General features: G+C 27.1%; 1 protein-coding gene across 5 annotated transcripts in view; it reads right to left on the reverse strand.

Moving 5' to 3' along the window:
• The window catches only part of LOC130673438 (protein unc-13 homolog B-like), a 167,007-nt gene extending 148,588 nt beyond the window's left edge, over nt 1-18,419 (reverse strand). For 2 of the 5 annotated variants that reach the window (XM_057478454.1, XM_057478452.1), the window contains exons 1-6: nt 18,028-18,418; nt 17,458-17,919; nt 17,332-17,397; nt 12,838-12,867; nt 11,603-11,705; nt 8,164-8,281 (exon numbers count right to left, since the gene is read on the reverse strand). In XM_057478454.1, the coding sequence (XP_057334437.1) occupies nt 8,164-8,281; nt 11,603-11,705; nt 12,838-12,867; nt 17,332-17,353 (273 nt within the window). In that variant the 5' untranslated portion in view covers nt 17,354-17,397; nt 17,458-17,919; nt 18,028-18,418. Of the gene's footprint in view, nt 1-8,163; nt 8,282-11,602; nt 11,706-12,837; nt 12,868-17,331; nt 17,398-17,457; nt 17,920-18,027 lie in introns of all 5 variants that reach the window. The other 3 variants (XM_057478453.1, XM_057478455.1, XM_057478456.1) reach the window with 3 other exon arrangements.
• Nucleotides 18,420-19,874: the final 1,455 nt, after the last annotated feature.

The following is a 19,874-nucleotide window of genomic DNA, read 5'->3' on the forward strand; positions in this document are numbered from 1 at the left end:
GTCATTTTCTCACGCAAGTTATTAAAATCGATTAACCCAAAAAGAGGGTAAAAGAAAAGCGTGAGAAAATTTAAATATAACAAAAAAAAGAATGAAAAATTAATTTAAGTAAAATAAAAATAAAATAAATATCAAAGTGTTGGTATGTTTATTAGATAATGTTCCAGTATAAATAAATAAATATGTATATGTATATATGTATGCCATAAATTATTCTTCTCCCCATGATCCCTAACATGTATTGCATGATCGCAATGTCCTTGTTATTATATTGTTCACAAGTGTCGGTGTTATAGAGTCGACGTAGATGCGTTTGTATATAACAACATTTATCAAATGAGGAGAACAATGAGAATATAACGCCGAGGGTCTGACGTAAGCGGTAGTGAAACTACTACTCGAGCATATTTCTTTCATTTAAGTATATACAATAATATTATATGTATATATTACATAAATGTTGAATATGCACATGTTTAACTCAACTATTAAATATGACAAAACGTCTCAGACCAACTATGCATTTTGCTTTAAATTAAATTATTAGTGAGATAAATTCAATATTATATTTAAATTCATATTTATGTTTCAGGTAATGAATATACATTGTATCACATATTAGACATTTGTCATTATTATTATTTTTTATTGGGGATGCCAGAAATTACGACTTTTCAAAAAAATTGTTAAGATTTTTTAAAACGTTTTACTTCCGGTTAATAGTAGGATAGAAATGTATAAATAGATTTTTGTAGATTATAAAATTTCCTATCTTGTTAACTACTTAAACTCTAAAATATAGTAATTATTCAATTAATAACAAGTAATTAAAGTTTAAAAAATATACATCTAATTTTGAAAATTTTTCTTTAGAACATTTTTTAAAAATATTCAGTTTCCGGTTGATTTAAAGATAAAAATGAATTTAAAGATTTTGATAAATAATAAAATTTTCTACTTAACTATCTACTGATCCGTCGATAATAAACCCTTTAAAAGACTACAAGCCTTAAAAGTTAAAATTTTCCAAGAAACAATTTATTATTATGATTATTATTATTATTATTATTATTATTATTATTATACAGTATTACATAATAATAAAACAAGGAAATAAATCAAGGGCAAGACGTAAAGGAGATTGCTTACTGGACCGAGTATGATATGTTTTTTTTCTCAAGTGCTTTCTTATCATGACCATGTTAGAAATAGCGACTTTCCTTATATTACTTCCGATAAAAAGAAAAGGTCGTATATTACTTATATAAAAAAAAAACTCTTTTTTTTTATTTAACAAAAATTTAATAATCATAATGTAAATTTATAAGACTCGATAAAGTGTAAGCTATTAAGGGATTTTATCACTTGTAAGTATTTGAGTAAAAAAATATTAAAGTAATCATAAAAGTACATTAGTTTTAAGGTTTCACATACTTGTTATCGATTTATATATATATATATATATATATATATATATATATATGTGTGTGTGTGTGTTCATTCAACATTCTCTCATGATTTGGGATATTTAAGCCATTTCTAAATACAAAAAAAGTTTAGATAGAAAATAATGGATATAACAGAAATATATATACAAAAATGGTAATACTTCATATTGGAAATAATCCTTTAACGACTGCTCAAAGATGTTATCGTATTCCGAGTTAGTGTTTTTTATAACCTAGATCGACAATACTAACGAGAATCGAATCCCAGCCACGTATGTAGATCTAGCGTGTTACTCTCGGTGAATATTTTAAGAGAAAAAGAAGCATGACCTAGATTGTCCCTATGCAACAACATTAGTACTCTTGAGAAAAAATTTTTTTTTCGTTTGTACGACTCCAGTTCATTAAAAAAAAAAAAAAAAAAAAAAATTATACTTACAATTAATCGATCTCTAATTAGCGGATGGGATACTCATTGTTCCATTAAATAAATTTAAAAAATGTACCATTTTGTTTTTGATGTTAGTCAAGAGTAATTGACCTTTGTCATATATATTTACAGTCAATTGTAAATATGTAGGGATTATTTTTATTTGTTTTTTAAAAAAGGGAAAAATGAAATAGGGTTTTGTAAGTGCGGTTTTAATTGGGACGGTTTTGAATATTTAATAGAGAAAAGAGTGTTGGTATAAAGAAAGAAGAAAGGGAAATGGACCCAAGAAAAAAATGTCAATAGTGGGCTTTTTTTTAGTTATACTTTTTTGTGCTCAAATAAAAAGTCGAGATTAATATAATTCAGACGTAAAAATTTAAAATGGACAAAATGAGATTGTCTTAAAAATTTTTCAATTTTTTTATCTAATTTTACTTTATTTTAATTGTCAAGCAAGTACTTCATAACGATATGACCCAGTTATGAATAAAAAATTTTAATATGGGGCAAAATGAGCCGCTGTAAGAAAATTTTTTAATTAATCAAACTTACGAAATTTAATTTTTTTTATACCACCAACTAAAAGTTTATTTTTTATAGTCATATATACTCAAATAATTATATAAAAATGTTGATAACTTTTAAAGATATTGAAGGAATCTAAGTAAGTAATAAAATAAAATAAAGTGCCAATAATTGGGCCTGTTATCATAAAAATACTTTTTACTGAATAATTTTTAAAATAAAAAATAATAAACGAATCGTTAAATAACTTATCTAAACAAAAAATTTTAATTAAATTATCAAAATATAAATTTTTACTGAATTTAGATTTTTTAATTTTTTTTGAGAAATTTTAGAAGGCCCATATTCCCCTTTGATCCCCATATTGCCACTTTGTAGAGTTAACAAATACATTTAGGGTATCCATTTTACCTCTTGTGATTTTAATTTCCACAAAATTACTTAAATAAAAATTTGTACTTCAAATTTAAATTTCAAATTTTGTTTTTTTAAAGAAATCTTGGGTGGCCCTTTTAACCTCACGTTGTCCATATGACCCCATTTTAGAATTAAAACAATATTTTGGTTTTATTTTATGTGTGAATTTAATTAAAAATTTGTACTTCTGATTTTAGATTTAAAAATGTTTTTTAAGAAATTTTAGGTCGCTCATTTAACCCCGCAATGTTCATATTGCCTCGTTTCAGAGGTAAAAAACTTTAGGGTTCATCTGGCCCTTCTCCGCTAAATAAAAATTGTAATCCGACAATTTAAATTATTTAATTGCAATTATCGTTGTATTATTTTAAACCTCTTTTTAGTTAAATCGCCACTTATTGACTCTAAAAAACATTTGAATGTTAAGTTAAGAATTTAAAATAATCCCTATGAAGACTGTGTATTTAAAATAGTACCCAACGTGACCTCATCTCAGGAATAAACTTGTGAATAATAAAAATCGTATCCAAAATTATCATCTTTACAGTAAACCAAAGTATATATATAATAGCCTTGATTAGTGGTGTGAGTTATAAATTCGAAAAAGTTTAAACTATAAACTCCTGTCTCAGTTACCTTTTGCCACATTTACCTCGCGGTAATCGATGCATCTTTAATAACTAGGTAATAAGCATTGATCCACTAAATAAACAATAATAATAGGGCATAGGTGAAGCAGCAAAAAAAACCTAAAAGACATATTTATATACACGTAAATAAATATATAAAAAGTATATCTGATAAAAGACTTAATAGTTTAAAAACAGAAAGAAAAAATATTAATACACCGCCATCACGTTCTACATTTCATGACAAAAGAATTTTATTGGAAAAAAAAAAAATATTGTTGAAAAGAAAAAATTTATAATAAAGAACACGTGTAGCTCACAGTCAGTGTTATCTGCTCAAGGTAAAATTTAAAAGGGTCAGTTTATAAAAACCGCGGTTATGTTAACGCAGCATAATACTGTCATTAAAAAAAAAGACATCTTGGACTTTTAAAAATGCTTGTCGACTATTCCATTGAATGAAAAGTTGGCGTCACGCCAGGTAAAGGAAGTCGCTGTCAGTATATATATATGTATATAATGGTTAAAGTCGATCCGAGAGATGAGACCAAAAAGGACACACCAGAGACAGGTGGTTTTGAGTTTACGATACCTATTCAACTACTGGTTTTAATATGAGTTTAGTCTTGTTGAGCAAGAAGAAGATCTCGAGATACGAAACCCGTGTCTTCTTAAACGTAACCTAATTTAGTTCATTACTTACTGTGAACTTTAGATACACTTTTAACTTTTCCTCATTCAAGTTTAACTTAAAAGTCCAGTTTTTTATTTTTTATTTTATACGTACATGGAAAATATGTCATGACAAAATAGCTCAACATTTATAAAAGACCAAAAATTGAAATTAAAATTATGACTAAATTATTAGAGATACGATAAAAAAATATCAATGCAAATTTATAGGAAATTTACTCCCCTAAAAATCACGTTATATGTATTTTTCATGTGCCTTTGATAGTTTAACCGGAATTCGAATTTTAAATACTCAATTTTCCAATTTTGAAACTTTTGATCTCTGAACATACGATGAGTATCAATACAATCTCAAAGGAAATTTAATTTACTAAAACTGAAATTATATACATTATTCATGTGTCTTTGATTGTTTTAAAAGTTTTAAACTTTTGATTACCGAATGAATTTATAAATTTTTTAGTTTTAATTTTTGCTAAACTATTAGAGATACATTAGACATCTGTATTTCCTACCAATTAAGTTCTATATATTTGGTAAGTTACGTCGATAATTTAATCAATAATTAACTTTTCATACTCGATCTCAAAACCTGTATATCTGACTAAAAATTTTTTATTTTTAAATGAAAATTTTGACCAAATTATTAGAGCATCTGTAAACAATATATATTCATACTATTTTTAAAAATATCGAACATTCTCAAAAAAAAACTAAGGAACCAATATTGTAATTTCAAATTTGAAAACCGCAGGCTTTAAAAATGGTCGAGTCGAAATAAAAATACAAAAAAAAAAATTTATCAGTAATTCGTAAAACGAGTATAGTATAAAATGAAAAAATTTATACAGGATTAAAACATAGCTAACCGATTAACAGATGATGAAGAAGGGACATGTTGTATGCAAATAATTTATCCATTACAATCGTCTATGGATCAATAAAGCTTCCGCACGTGTTCAAAAGGTCCATGAGTATGACGAGATTATTAATTGAATGAGCAAAAGATCTGAACCTTGAAATATATACACCTAACTAATTGTATTTGACCTTCGACCTAATAATCACTAGATTACTTCTTCACCCTTTTTTTTCCTAATCTAATTGTTTGCTCACTTTATCGATGGCTAATAAGCCACCAGTAAATACTTTAATTAAAGGAAAAAATTCTTCCAAGAGACAAAAACTATGACGAATTTCGTCTTTTTTGTATATTTATATATTAGACCAATTAAAGAAAATCAGCAATTTTTTTTTTTTTTCAAACACACTCTCAAAAGTTTCAGTAGGATAAAAAAAAGGCGCCTGTTAAAATTTGAGCCCTTAATATTGATATTAACTACTCCCTAATTGTAATTTTTTATTTCCCATTTAAGGAAAACGGGGAAAATTTTGTTTTAAATTTGGAATTTTATAACTCACCAGCTTACTATTGTACCGGAAAGGTCAATACAGATTCTTGTTGGAAATTAAAAGCTTTACAATAAATGTCTCTTAAAATTTTTCGATAAATTTACTCTTTCAAAAGTTATAACTAGTTTAGTATATTTAATGTCAAGTTTAAATTCATGGTATATTTCAGTATTATTTGACGTTCCTGACGAAAATATCACTTTTATCACAAAATGTCATAGGTCTTTTTTGGTAGACCATTCCATTCTCAATAAATTGTCTCTTACTAAGTTTTCAAACTCCGGCAATGCGAATTAGCTATTTGCATTTAAATGTCAATTTCTTAAGAATAATCGTGTTCTGACCATTTTTGACTAGCTTTAACACCGAGATTTAATTAATTAATGTAACGGGACCGAAGCCCACCTCCGTTGTACCAAGAATTTTTTTATCGCCTCAAAAAATTTTTTCTTGCTCGAAGAAAATTTTTATTTTCAATTTATAATGCAAGAAATTTATCGAGACAAGTAAGAACTTTCTTGGGGCGAGTAAAAATTTTTTGCGCCAAGAAATACTTTTTTCTGTGTACCATCTCAGGAAACAAAGAGATTCTGGTCGCAGTGGGCTGGGAATGGCCCCCCGTGGTACCAGACTCCCAGCGCTAGTTAACATGGTTGCTTGTGGAATTAGTGGGACGCAACTTCTCCCCATACCCCATGTAAAGGGCTTTCTTCACTTGTTGTCTATCGAATTCCCAATAAGCTATTATCCGATTGTTCATTCCCTGATAGATTTTCTACTTTCCGAGCAGTGAGACAGTCTAATTATTCAAGTCAAATAAAAGTTTAGAGCAGCTCGGGCTTTAAAACCAAAAAAGATAGATATTTTGACTAAAACTAATTTATACTTGATAAACAAATCACACAAGAAAGAATTATATGCTTGTTTGAGTGAAAATCGCGGATTAAGATTTTTAGTTTTGCTCAGAAATATTTTATTTAGTTTTGATTAAAATTTTCTGAACAAGAATAACTACTAATAATAGGTGACTTAACGTAAAAAAGCATTTTATAAAATTTATTATATAAGATAACGATTAATTTTTTTTTTTTTTTTTCATTTAAAAAAAAGTCATATGCATATATTACTGCGAATGACCCAATTACTGCGTGCCTATTGCTGCGGCTAACTCAATTACGAAAAACTTCTGGATCAGATAAGAAATGAAGTAAAACAAGTTTAAAAGATAATTATTAGTTTAATAAAATAACTTGATTAGTAAAATATACGAGCAACCTACAGTCACTACATGACTGCCCGAGTATTACTACCAAATTTATTAAATATGATTTGGAATTAACTGTTTATTAAAATCGATTCTTGAAAAAAAAATCTACACACGGTCAAATTTAAAAAATTTTATATTATCATAGAAGACATGGCATAGACTAAATTTTTCTTATTTTTGCTTAATTATATATATATATATATATATATAATATTTATACGTATTCATAGTCATTTATTTAAAAAAAAAAAAAAAAAAAAAGAACATTTTAGTACCACGTTTTTTCGCACACGAACTCACAAAAAAGACATAATTTTCTACCACTATAACCATTCAATTTTAATTTATTAATAACAAATTAAATAATTGTTGGACATACAAAAATATACTGAGCAGCTATATTTTCTTTAAGGTTTCAATGACTGGAAGTAATTTTTTTTTATTAAAAAAAGCTCATTTATCGTTTATTTATAATCGAAACAAAAAGTCCGCAGCAATACCCGCACCTGCAGTAAAACTCTATTGAGTCCACTGAAAAATTTCTGAAAAAAATTTGGGACCTTCAAATTTGTACAAAAATGACGATAAGAGTTTTAAATGTCCTTTAAACCGAATTTAAAGAAAAAAAATTTTTACGAAATTTTTAGGGTGGTCCGTTTTGCCTACCCGGTCCTGTCTTGCCCGCCCTTTTCTATAAATATATGTTGTGTGCTGAAGTTGGGTAATTTATTATTTATGTGAGTTGAAAACAACATTAATTACCGGTATACATTTTTTACACTACTTCATGGTCGGGTAATTGGTTTAGATTTTATGAGCTTTTGTGACAGTTTGTTATTTATCGCACCTGATAAAACCAGTGACTTCCAGTACACCGGAAACTGAGATAGGTTAAGACTTTTGCTTACTAAAAAAACTTAAAAATAATTTTTTTATGTCATAAATATAATTATTTCTATTTCATATACTTTTTCAGCAAAAACTTGTAGCAAAATTAACACCGACTTAAAACTTTAATATTTCAAAAACTAATAGTTGAAAGTTGAGAAATAAATTATTGAAATTATAGCCAAAAGACTGATACTTGAGTTAAGCAAGAACAGAGTTATTAATATTATCTACCACTCGGGTTATGAATTTTAAGACTAATTATAAAATTCAAAGTCGCGAAATTTAATGAGAGCTTAGATATATGTATAAATGTATACATGTAGATATTGTTGATAAAATAATGAATTATCGAGTGCAAAAATGAATTTCTACATAACTGAGCCTGAGGATCCTTAAAAGAATGTTGCTAACTATTTATGATTTAATTATGCATTTAACGATATTTACCTCATTTGCATACGAGACTTCAGGCAGTGGTATGTAGTGATAACCAAGTGCTCGGTCCCACAGCATCCCTTTGCTCCAAACTTCCACCAATAACCCAGTATTAACGTCATTCGTTTCACTGTAAAATTAAAAAAATAAATTACTAACAAAGCTTGAGCGAATAGATATTTCTATACAAATATACAGCCTAAAAACTATGTATTAAAGAAAATATACTTGAGGGTATTTTCATAAAATCTTCTTAGATAATATACGAATGCAATAATTGTAATGCTGCTATACAAGTTTTTCAAGTATAATTTTTAATAAAATTTTTATTAATTCTGTGATTTATTATGGAGAAAATAAAAAGACTTGATAAAAATGATGATAAGTAGTAATTTATGAGAGCTAATTTTATTTTAATTTGTGATTTATAATTGAATTTTTCTTTAATTTTAAACAATAAACTTTGGAGTAAATTACGATATTTATCTGAATTGAATTAAAAATTATTACTAATTTCATAAAAGCTCTCTGAGCTCGAAAACTTCATTGTTTGTAAATTAAAAAATATTAATTAAGAGATGTAAAGGAAAATACATTTCACTGAAGAAAAGTAATTTTTGTCCGACTATATCTTGGGATTGAATTAAGGCAGTATTCTACTTTGAACGCTCGAAAAAAATACTATTTTTTACGAATTTTTAATGAGATTTTGAATAAAGACAATTTTAGATTCAATATATTATTATCAACCGACTAAATTAGGATTTTTAATGCACATGCGAAAATAACAAAATGGCGGCAAAAATAAAAAAAAATAAGGCCATTTTTTTTCTTTCTTTTTTATTTTCGCAGCCATTTTAATATTTTTGCATGTACATTAAAAATCTTAGTTTAGGCGGTTGATAGTGACATATTGAATCTAAAAATTCAAAAATTTTCTGTTGAAATTGTCCATTTTTTAAATTTCAACACCAAGTGCAGGCCCTCCTACTAATCGAGGCTCTGTATTCAAATGATGTTTTTGTATGTTAAAAATATATAAAATATATAATAAAATGTTTTTTAATGTATTTCAATGGTGTATTTTTTAAGCCCAGCAAACCCTACAAGTGTATCTTTACTCGTAATCTCATTAAAAATTCATAAAAAATAGCTTTTTTTCGCGCCCTCAAAGTAGAATCCTGCCTTAACCGGTTTGCACGTTTTTTTGCGGCAATCGATATAGCTTCTTGAGACTTAGATTTGATCAAATTTTGAAACAAATCGGTCGCGTGGATCTCGAGTTATGCAACAAAAACCACAAAAATTCTTTTTTTAATTTTTATTATTCGAATTATGTGGAAACTTCTCGAACGATCGCTTCCAAAATCTCATCAGATACAAGCTCTAATGAGCTCTCTCGATTGCCGCCAAGCACGTTCAAATCGGTTGATTCGTTCCAAAGATATCTTACAACAAAAATTAGTTCATACACACGCGCGTTCATCCGGAAATTTGATGAAAACTCGATTTTCGCAAATTTTACCGAAACTAAAAACTTCCTTTTTTTTTTTTAAATTTTTAATTTTCATAGCGGGGAATTAAAAAGTGTAGTTTTATTAACATTTGTTACACACGTTTATTTTTTAATTACTCCGTATTAATAACTCGTTTGATCGAACGTATTTATTACACAAGAATATACATCAAAATTACAGTGACAGCATAATTAAATTTTTCGAGTACTCTGTAATAATTATACCGTTGCAGCAAATTATACAAACTAACATCGCGATTATTATTTTTGTTCAACGAAATATTAGAAGAAATATCAACTAATACTAATGTATTTATAATATAATTTTTAATTTTCAAATAAAATCAAATATACTCAAATAAAAACATGTAAGTAGTGCGTAATTTTACTAGAAATTCAACAGCAAAGTAAATACTTGCTTAGAAACTCCGAGGGCTGCTGATCGCTCCCAGGTTTTAGAAAAAAATAAATAAACTTCACCGAGAAGAATTATTTCTACATTTAACCATTTTCTTAAAGATCTCTCCCTCCTTTTTTTCTCAAGAAATATAGTTTATTAATAAAATTATGTTCATTATCTTAAAAAATATAATGAGTTTAAGGGCGTTCTCAGACAATACCCCCCACTTTTTAAAAATATTCAACGATCTTGAACTGTCATAACCGTATCAAAAATTTTATTAATTAATTAAAAAAAAAGTTAACGTGTAAATTTAAGAAAAACATTACTTACAGTTTTTATTAATTAGGAGTTAAGCAAAATTTGTTAAAGAAATTTTAGAAAAATCTTCATGTTAATATTTTGATGCAAAATCCCAAATTTAGTAGGCTGGGAATACTTCAATCTTTGGGCATGTTCAGAAATACTCTCTAGAAGGGAAATATGCAACTCCTGCGTTCACAAATATCCCCTGGGTCAAACCAGAGGAACGATTCGACATTACCATAAAGCGTTCATAAACTCTGCGGAGAAGGTGAATGTGGTATCAGGTACTCTTTCGTTCCTCTGGTTTGAAGTAAACCACGTTACTTTCCAAGTACTAACCATCAGGATAAGTATTTGTCAATCTCCAGTGTATTTCTGAACAGGCCCTTTGTTTAATTACTTAACAAAATTTTTACACGGTCATGACAGTTTAAAATCATTGAATATTTCAAAAAAGCGAGGGGACACTGTCTGAGAATGCTTTTAATAAAAAAAAATATTCTGACCTATAGTGTAAATATAAAATCAATCATTACAAAATTAAATATACTAAGTACTAATTTTTATAAACTACACAAAAAAATTTTTTAAATATTATAATTTTTATCATGTTGAATTTTAAATTACTGCGAATTGAAAACTGGGTTCTACAGTTTGATCTAGCATAATAAAATTTTATGTGTTTACTATCATCATTTCCCGTATTTTTTGTCTTATTATTCTCCACATAATCGGGGAATATATTTGTTTGAAGGGGTTACCTAGACAACAAGTGTAACACACTAATTGTTTGATTAATTACATATATGTCTACATGTAGTCTACATATATATAATTCACAATTGTATTAACTATCACGGCATGGAGAAAATTGTCGGACGACGCCCTTTGAGCTCGCAAAATAACCTCCAGTGACCTTTAACCCAGTTCCCATTCACTTCGCGCACGCTTCGTCATACTCTATAACGCTGGAAATATAGCCCTAGATATTCCGCCCAGGAATAAGTCCATTTCACCTCATTTCTCATCCTCAAGTATGCAATGATATACATTTACGTTAACAGATCCAACTTCTTTCACAGACTCTTGGCACGACTCATGTCCAGACATACTTCCGCGGAACCTCTTTTGTCTCTTTTTTTTTTATTTTTATTTTTTATGTCTCAGTCGTTCGAATATGAAAGGATAATAAACAACAGATTTTTTTTTTATAAATATTGAGTACTTACAAAAGAAAATCTTGCTCCCAGCATGGATTGGCCCCTTTTACGGTAACCGTTGTAGACTTGACATTTTGTAATTTTAATGTCACGTAAGTGTTGAATTGTTGAGCTATAAAAATGTTTTTATTTTTAATTAATTATTATTAGAAATATTATTTTGAACTTCAATTCAAGTACACGGAAAATACAATATAGTAGTGGCAACTCTCTGGGATAGTACTGAGTACTTTCTGTAAAAAAAAAAAATTGCAGACAGTACTGTATGCTATTTAGACTGTATCCACTACTCTCTGGATAATACTGAGTACTATCCCGGACATTAGCCACTACTATATTGTTTTTTCCGTGTAAAAGCTAAATTTTTTTTTCTTTTTTTTTTTTTTTTTTTTACTTCAAGCTGCTATTAGTCAAATTTGCTGTAAAATTGAAAATTAATCATTTCAAACTGCGTGCAATAATAATTAAAAATTTAAAAAATTTTTCCTACGAAATTATTCAATAACATTTTTTGTTAATTTATTTCATGCCAATTATAAAAATAAAAGAATTTTTACAGAATGATTTTTTTTTTTACTTTAATGGCCTAGTACAATAACGGAACTTTTTGTAAACATGCTTACACGACTTTGGCACGTACTTTTTTCATATTTTTAAAAAGAGGAGACGATTTAAAAAATAAAATTTATACGAAAAAACTTTTTTTTTTTTTTTTTTTTTTTCTAAAAGCTTTTTTTTGACGAAAATTTTTCATTACAGTATTTTTTGTAAACTTAATATATTAATGCTATAGTTTTTTTTTTTGTAAAAAGCCTGAAAATAAAAAAAAAAAATGTTTTTACTAAAATTTTGTCATTTTTCGAAATTTAAAACTTTTTATCTCTTCGCGGATTGTAAATGTCGATCATTAATAATAGATAAGTTAATTTAATCAAAAGCAATTTTAAATAAAAAAATAACTATAAAAAAGAATGAGTGTGAATGTAGCGGACGTCGGACAAATTTAAAATTATAAATAAATAAAGTAAATAATTAAAAAAATAATATTTATAAAAAATGCACTTATTAATTTCAAAATTTTTTAAAATCGTATTTTTATTTAAAAAAGAAAATTTAATTTAAAAATGAACAATCAAGATTAAAAAATTAACGTTAAACTTTAGTTTAAACATTATTGATATTAAATTTTTAAAGAAATAATACAAAATTTTCAATTAAAAAAGATAAAATAAAATTTTTCTTACCTTGGACCCCAACGAATGCGGCTTTTTTAACTGAAAAAAGAAAATAATAATATTAAGAACTAAAACAAAAATATATGAAACAAAATAAGTATCACGTTTTTCCTTAAATTTTTCAGTTCCGTCAACAAAGTTTGTCGTATTGAAAAAGTTTATAATCCATAATATAAAATATCCAAGATAACGATAAAAATTTCGTGTTGGTAATTCCGATCAACAGATTGCGGAAAAACGTGACCGAATATTTTATTCAAACAAATAAAAAAAATAACACCCACAGACTAAACATTGTATAAATTTAAAATTTTTTACTTGATCTACGTGACGTAACTTATTCATATATTTCCCTACAAATTATTTTGGCAGCCAGTTTGTGAATTATTTTCCCACATAAACTTTTTTAAATATTCAGTAGTCATTCATTTATTTGCAAAATATATTTAATACTCTGTCCACAATAAAAAAAAAGGGATATACCTTAAAAAACTTTTGTTACAGACATTTATATTTAACATGACGAGGAGTTTATGGTTAAATTTTATCAAGTCTTTTACCAAGGGGTAGATATTGGATACCTGTTGAAACTTTTACTTCTCACTCTCTCTCTCCCTCTCTCACCATCTCTCGCTCTCTCTCTCTTTCAGTGATAAAAATCTTACGGTATCTTCATGACACACGAGAACGAAGGGAGCCAGTTGAGTTGAATCAACAAGATAATAAAAAAAAGTATATATGTATGTATTTACAGTAAATTACTGTATTAAACTGATGAAATAAATATAACAAATAAATTAGATTTAAAATTAAAATTTTTACATGAAATGGGGACAAAATGGATCCTACAAAATTTTAATAAATTAAATTACATAGGGTAAAATGGGCACTCACATTTTTTAAACTAAAAAAAAAGGCAATATGAACATCATGAGGTTAAAGGGGCCACCCAAAATTTCTTTAAAAAAAAAAATTTTTAATTTAAATCTGGAGTACAAATTTTTATTTAAGTCATTTTAATAAAATTAAAATCATAAGAGGTAAAATGGAGCCCCAAATGTAGTTGCTAACTCTACAAAGAGGTAATATGGGGATCAAAGGGGAACATGGGCCATCTGAATTTTCGTACGAAAAATTTAAAAATCGAAATTCAGTAAAAATTTATATTTTGATAATTTAATTAAAATTTTAAGTAGAAAATTTATTCAAAGATTAGTTTAATTATTTTTTATCTTAAATATTATTCAGTAGAAAGGATTTTTATGATAACAGACCCAATTATTGGCACTTTATCTTAATTTATTATTTACTTAGATTCTTTGAACATCTTTAAAAGTTATCAACATTTTTATATAATTATTTGAGTATATTTGACTATAAAAAATAAACTTTTAGTTGATAGTACAAAACAAATTAAATTTCGTAACTTTGATTAATTAAAAAAATTTTCTTACCGCGGCTCAATTAGCCCCATATTAAAATTTTTTATTTATAACTGGGTCATATCGTTATCAAGTACGGCCTGATCATTAAAGTAAAGTAAAATTAGATAAAAAAAAATTGAAAAATTTTTGAGACGATCTCATTTCGTCCATTTTAAATTTTCACGTCTGAGTTATATTAATCTCGACTACTTATTTGAGCACATAAAATATATAACTCACACTATTTATATTTTTTTTCTTAGGGGACCCATTTCCTTTAAATAAAATTATTTCCCTAAAGACAAATAAAAGTTGATAACAAAAATATATTTGGTAAAAACAATGAAACGAGCTTTTTCCATGTGCAAAAAAAAAATAATAAAAAATATAATGATGATAATAAAAATATTTAAAAAAAAAGTATGAGTAAACTGAAGGTGGAATGTGGAAGAGGAAGTGAGTGAGTGAGTGAGTAAGTAAAAAGCATCAGCAGCTCGTTTTCTACTTGGCTGTCGTCATCAACGAGAGAATATGTCCTTTTCAAATGCGCCAACGCCTTTACTACTTCTCATTCTCATTCTCGTTCTCGTGTCTCTTATTATTCCTGTGTGTCTCTGACGTATGCAGAGACACGAAAAGCTCTTTCTCGTCGATGACAGACTCAACACGCGGTGGCCTCATTATACTACACTTTCCATAATTTACTTTTCTTTTTCTTTTTACTTTTATTAATATTTTTTTACCACGATATTATTGTAATAAAATTTTGCGGACAAGTAATGAGTGATTTTTTTATTGTTTTAATAGCGTGAAGGGCTGATTTGGATTTTATAAGATTTTATTTTTCTTTTTTTTTTCTTTTGGTTTATTGTTTCTTGGTGATAATGGACGAGGAGGTTTTGTTCATTGAGAAAAGTGTTAAGAGAAATGAGGTGAGACACTTTCGAGACGTACGACCCTTATCGTAGGCACTTGAATCTCACACGCGCTCTTCTGAGTTCTGAGATAAAAAAAGAAAGAAAAAATAACAAGAGGAAAAAGAAGAGACGAACCTTTAGTTTGTTTTTTCTAGAGCTTTGAGATGGAAAAACAATTGTGCTGCTGTTCAGGAAAATATTAACTATTTTTTACTAAATTTTTTTTTTGCCAAAGAAAATAATGGGAAAAATTTTCGGAGTTTATTTCAAATGTTACAATTGTAAATAATATCAAAGCTTTTATTTATAATTGAAGTTAAAAAATCAAAATTTAATTTTTAAATTATTCGCCATTTTTAAAGTTTAAAATTCGAATTTTATATAAAAACTGAAATTTGAGTTTATAAATTTTTAAATCGCTAATCAATTAAAAAATAAAAACTTAAATTTAAAAATTTGTAAATTTAATTAAAAAATCATTAGCCATAATTTAAAGTTCAAAATTCAAATTTTGAATAAAAATTTCACGACAGCAAACTAAAAAAAAAAAATTTAGTTGAAAAAATAAAATTTCTTCTTGCAAATAAATATATAAGCCCAAAGATTAATTTTGAAAGCAATTAAAATTCAAACCAAATATTAAAATTTTAGTTACAATTCAACTTCAAATCAAGGTTTAACCCTTTCATGCATAAGGGACACATTTGTCTCCACATAATGTTTGCGATTTACAATAAAATACTGGCCAAGTAAAATCTTTTTTAAATTTATAATTTATAATTTTATAGGATGTTTCAAAATTTTCGCGGAACACCTTCACATGTAATGGTAAAAGCTATTAATAGAAAAAATACAGTGTGCTAAACGTCGCCCGGAAAATCGCATAAATAATACATGCTCTCCATGTAATTTTTATTTATGTTATACTTCAGATCGTAATTTTTTTTTAGAATTTCATAATATTTAATATTACAAATAAGTATATACATTTAATAAATTGTACTATCTACCATAGTTTGTGTTTATTTTGCAATAAAAGCGTAAAGTATTTTATTGTAATCCATTGAAAAATATATATCTAAAGGCATATAGAGATATGTGTCCCCATTCCAAAAACACTAAAATATACACAATTTCTGTCTTATGTATTACTTTTATGTTGAATTGATCAAAATAGATAGATATCAATAAACAAAAAAATTTTTACTGTTTTGGAATAATTATGAACGTGTAAGGGTTAAAATAAAAACTAATTTATCTCTAAATAATTTTCTTTTCAAAAATGAAATCCAAAGCTAAAAAAATCAAGTTTGATCTCAGAAAGTGAATTTCAAACTCAAAAAAAAATAAAGAAAATATATATATTACAAGTAAACAACAATAAACAGACTGCAATATATTATCGTTGGCATAATAATGAACTTTGAGTAGATTAAATCAATATTTAACGATAAATTATAAGCTTGCATCTGAATTGTTATCGAACAACAAACTATACAATATAATAATAATAATAATATATCTATAAAGTGAATTGGGTTATGAACCCATAACATACTGTGGTTGAATTGAATTATCACAGAAGCAACGCATGTTGAGCATCAGAGCCAAAGACCGGACATTTGAGTTCATGATACCGTTAAATTTACTCGATTATTATTCCCAGCAATTTATATCTCCCCAGCAAGCAATATCACTATTGATTTTTATATTTTTAAGTTTTTTTAATATTTCATACCGAAAATCGATCACCGATTGATGTCACTGAACCGTGTGGAAAATAACCGGAGCAAGGTAAATTTAGGACCAGGTATCTGTGTCTAAAAAAATAACTGACTCGTGTCACCATTCAAGCTCACTAAATTACATAAACTCTCACGTCTCACTAATCTCAAAAACCGACAGCGGTAAATAAAAACTAAATGTCTCCTCTATATTTATTAAAATGAAAAATATTTCAGGATCAATAGATTTAAAAGAATTTAGTAGCAAATCCTACATCAAAGATGAAATAAATCTGGCTTAGATAAAATTCACCCTCGGATTAACAAAATCTGATAAGGATACGAGTATCTAGAGGGAATGACCCCTAGGTCACGCGATAAAATATTTTATCTAGTTGGTAAATTTGAAAAAAAAAAAATTACAAAAGTAAAACTTACCAGTAACACTAAGTAGTGACATTGTAAATCCTTAAAAAAGTTTTTTTATCGTTTTCGAATCTTTTTCTAAAAAATAAAAAAAAATTTCTTATAATCAACACAAAAAAATAAAAAAATAAAACTCACTTGCAGCAATTTTTATCTTGACATAAAATCGATCTCTTAAAATTGATCGCAATAAAAAAAAAAATCCGACCGGTAAAAATCTTGAGGTTATGGCCAGCGGAGCTCGAGCGTTAACCTCGAAACCGGTTAAAAAAGTCCTTGTTAATAAAAAATAAAAATAATATATTTATATAAAAAAAAATAAATAAACAAATAATAAAATGTCGTTTTAAATAAAATATAAAAATAATAAAATAATAAATAGTTGTTGGTCAAGCGCGTGTAACTCGCGCACACACTTGCGGTTGCATCGACGTGAAGAACCAGGAGGTTGCGAGGTACAGAAACTCGGTTGTGGTCACGCGCAGCAGGGGTAGTTGTACAACAAACGGGCCGCGCGGTTGCAAGCCCATCCTCGCGTGTTCTCTATGTAAGAATAAGACAGCGTTGCACCGATGTCGCGGCTTAACACGTTCACCTTTTCTAAAAAATAAAATACTTTTAAATTTTTAATTATTATTATTATTGTTATGTCCATTAATCTCCAACAATTTAATTTATTTTTATCACCGAGCATTATACACTTTTTACCTCCACTATTTAATTTACTCGTAAATGAACCGGAACTTGATATTAAACAATTATTATTATTATTATTATTTATAAATTTCTGATGAGGTCCAATTATTAGGGCCTGATTTATTTTTGTCCTTATTAACATATCGATGTGTTAACAAGCCGGCAATGAAAGCCAGTTGTCAGGATTCGTTTTTTACTATTGTTAAAAATTCACCTAGTGTTAAAATATTAACACGCGAGTACATTTCGTTTAAACTTTTATAATATTTTATAGTTTATACTCTTTTCTAAATTATTATTATTATTATTATTATCAATATTTAATTTAATTATGGCTTAATTGATGTGATAGTACTATAAATTTTATTTTTATTAAGAGTTACGAGCTTACGCGGAAAGCTCGGTCTCGAGCACTGTTCGGAAATACAGACGCCTGAAGATACGCCATCTTGATACGTCAACTGTGACGTAACGCGCCTGCGAGGTAATGAGTATTTAGGACGCAGACGCCAAACGTTGAGCGTACTACTTACTACCCCTATCCCCGTGAGCTTGTTTTTTTTTATCGGGGGTAGACGCGTGACGTAGGACGGGTCAAGAAGGGTGAAGCTTAAAGAGTAAAACGTTTTTATTGGGATTCAAATATTTATTTTTTGTCATTCAATGTATTGCTTAGTATTTATTTTTTTCATGGGTTTTAATCATACGGTAGTTTTATTTATTTATTATGATCCTCAAGTTGGCAGACAATTAAAAATTTTCGAATTTTTTTATTTCGAGAAATCAATGACAAAAAAAAAAAAACTAAAAATATGCACATGTACAAAATTAAAGAAGCTAGAGGTGCAATTTTTTAAATATTTAAAAAAGAAATTCAAAAATTATTAGACCTCGGCTAACTTCAGTATCATTTATTTATTTGATTATTTTTTTTTGGCGAAAAAATAAAATTGTTTTTTTTTTATTTGATTTTATTAAGATTAAAAGTCAAGTTTAGGTAAAAATATTAAGAGACCTTTTTTTTAGGAAATTTAATTATTTGTGAGAAATATTTATGGAGGTTTTTTGGTTACTTTGATCGATGGGCGAAAATTTTAATTTAAATAATTGGGAAATTATTTTTTTTGAGAGGGGTCTGCACTTTTTTCTTTATCACACTCAAGTCGACGAACGGTACTATCCTTGTTGCACTTGCGCAATAAATCGAAACTTTGTCCACATTTTTCTCCTAAACAGATGAGCATTTTTTAAAAATGCAAACGTATATTGCTAAATTATAGAGCAATGCATCTGGTCTCGTTCTTTATTTTCCGTTTAGAGGTTTTATTTAAGGGAAAAGTTTGGACAAAACTTACCTTATACCCTCCTTAAGTAAAAAAAGTAATTTTAGAGTGAAAATTTTTATTTTATTAAATTAAAAGAAAATTATTGAAGATATAGAAAAAATTACAAGAAATAAATTTATAGGAAATTTTATTTTCTAAACAAAATTAATCAACGATTTTTTATGTAACTCTGATAGTTCAGTCATAAATTTAATTAAGAGTTAGTTTGATGGTGGAATAAAAATTTGGTTTGACATAAGAAATTATTTTTAAAAATTTGGGTTTTTTAAATTTTTATTGTCAAGAAATCATTGAAACTTGATGTAAAATTTACTAAAAAAAAAATATTAATGACTTTTTATATAAATTTGACATTTTCAAAAAAATTCTAATTTTGAATTCTCATTGAACAAAATAGAAATTGTAATAAAAAGTGTAATTCTTAAAATAACGATTATAACAAAACTATTTAAAATACGACAAAAATTAACTTTCAGGAAATTTAACTTTCCAAAGAAATGTAATCAATGCCTT

This window comes from Microplitis mediator, chromosome 8 (genome assembly GCF_029852145.1).
Source record: "Microplitis mediator isolate UGA2020A chromosome 8, iyMicMedi2.1, whole genome shotgun sequence".
NCBI lineage: Eukaryota > Metazoa > Arthropoda > Insecta > Hymenoptera > Braconidae > Microplitis > Microplitis mediator.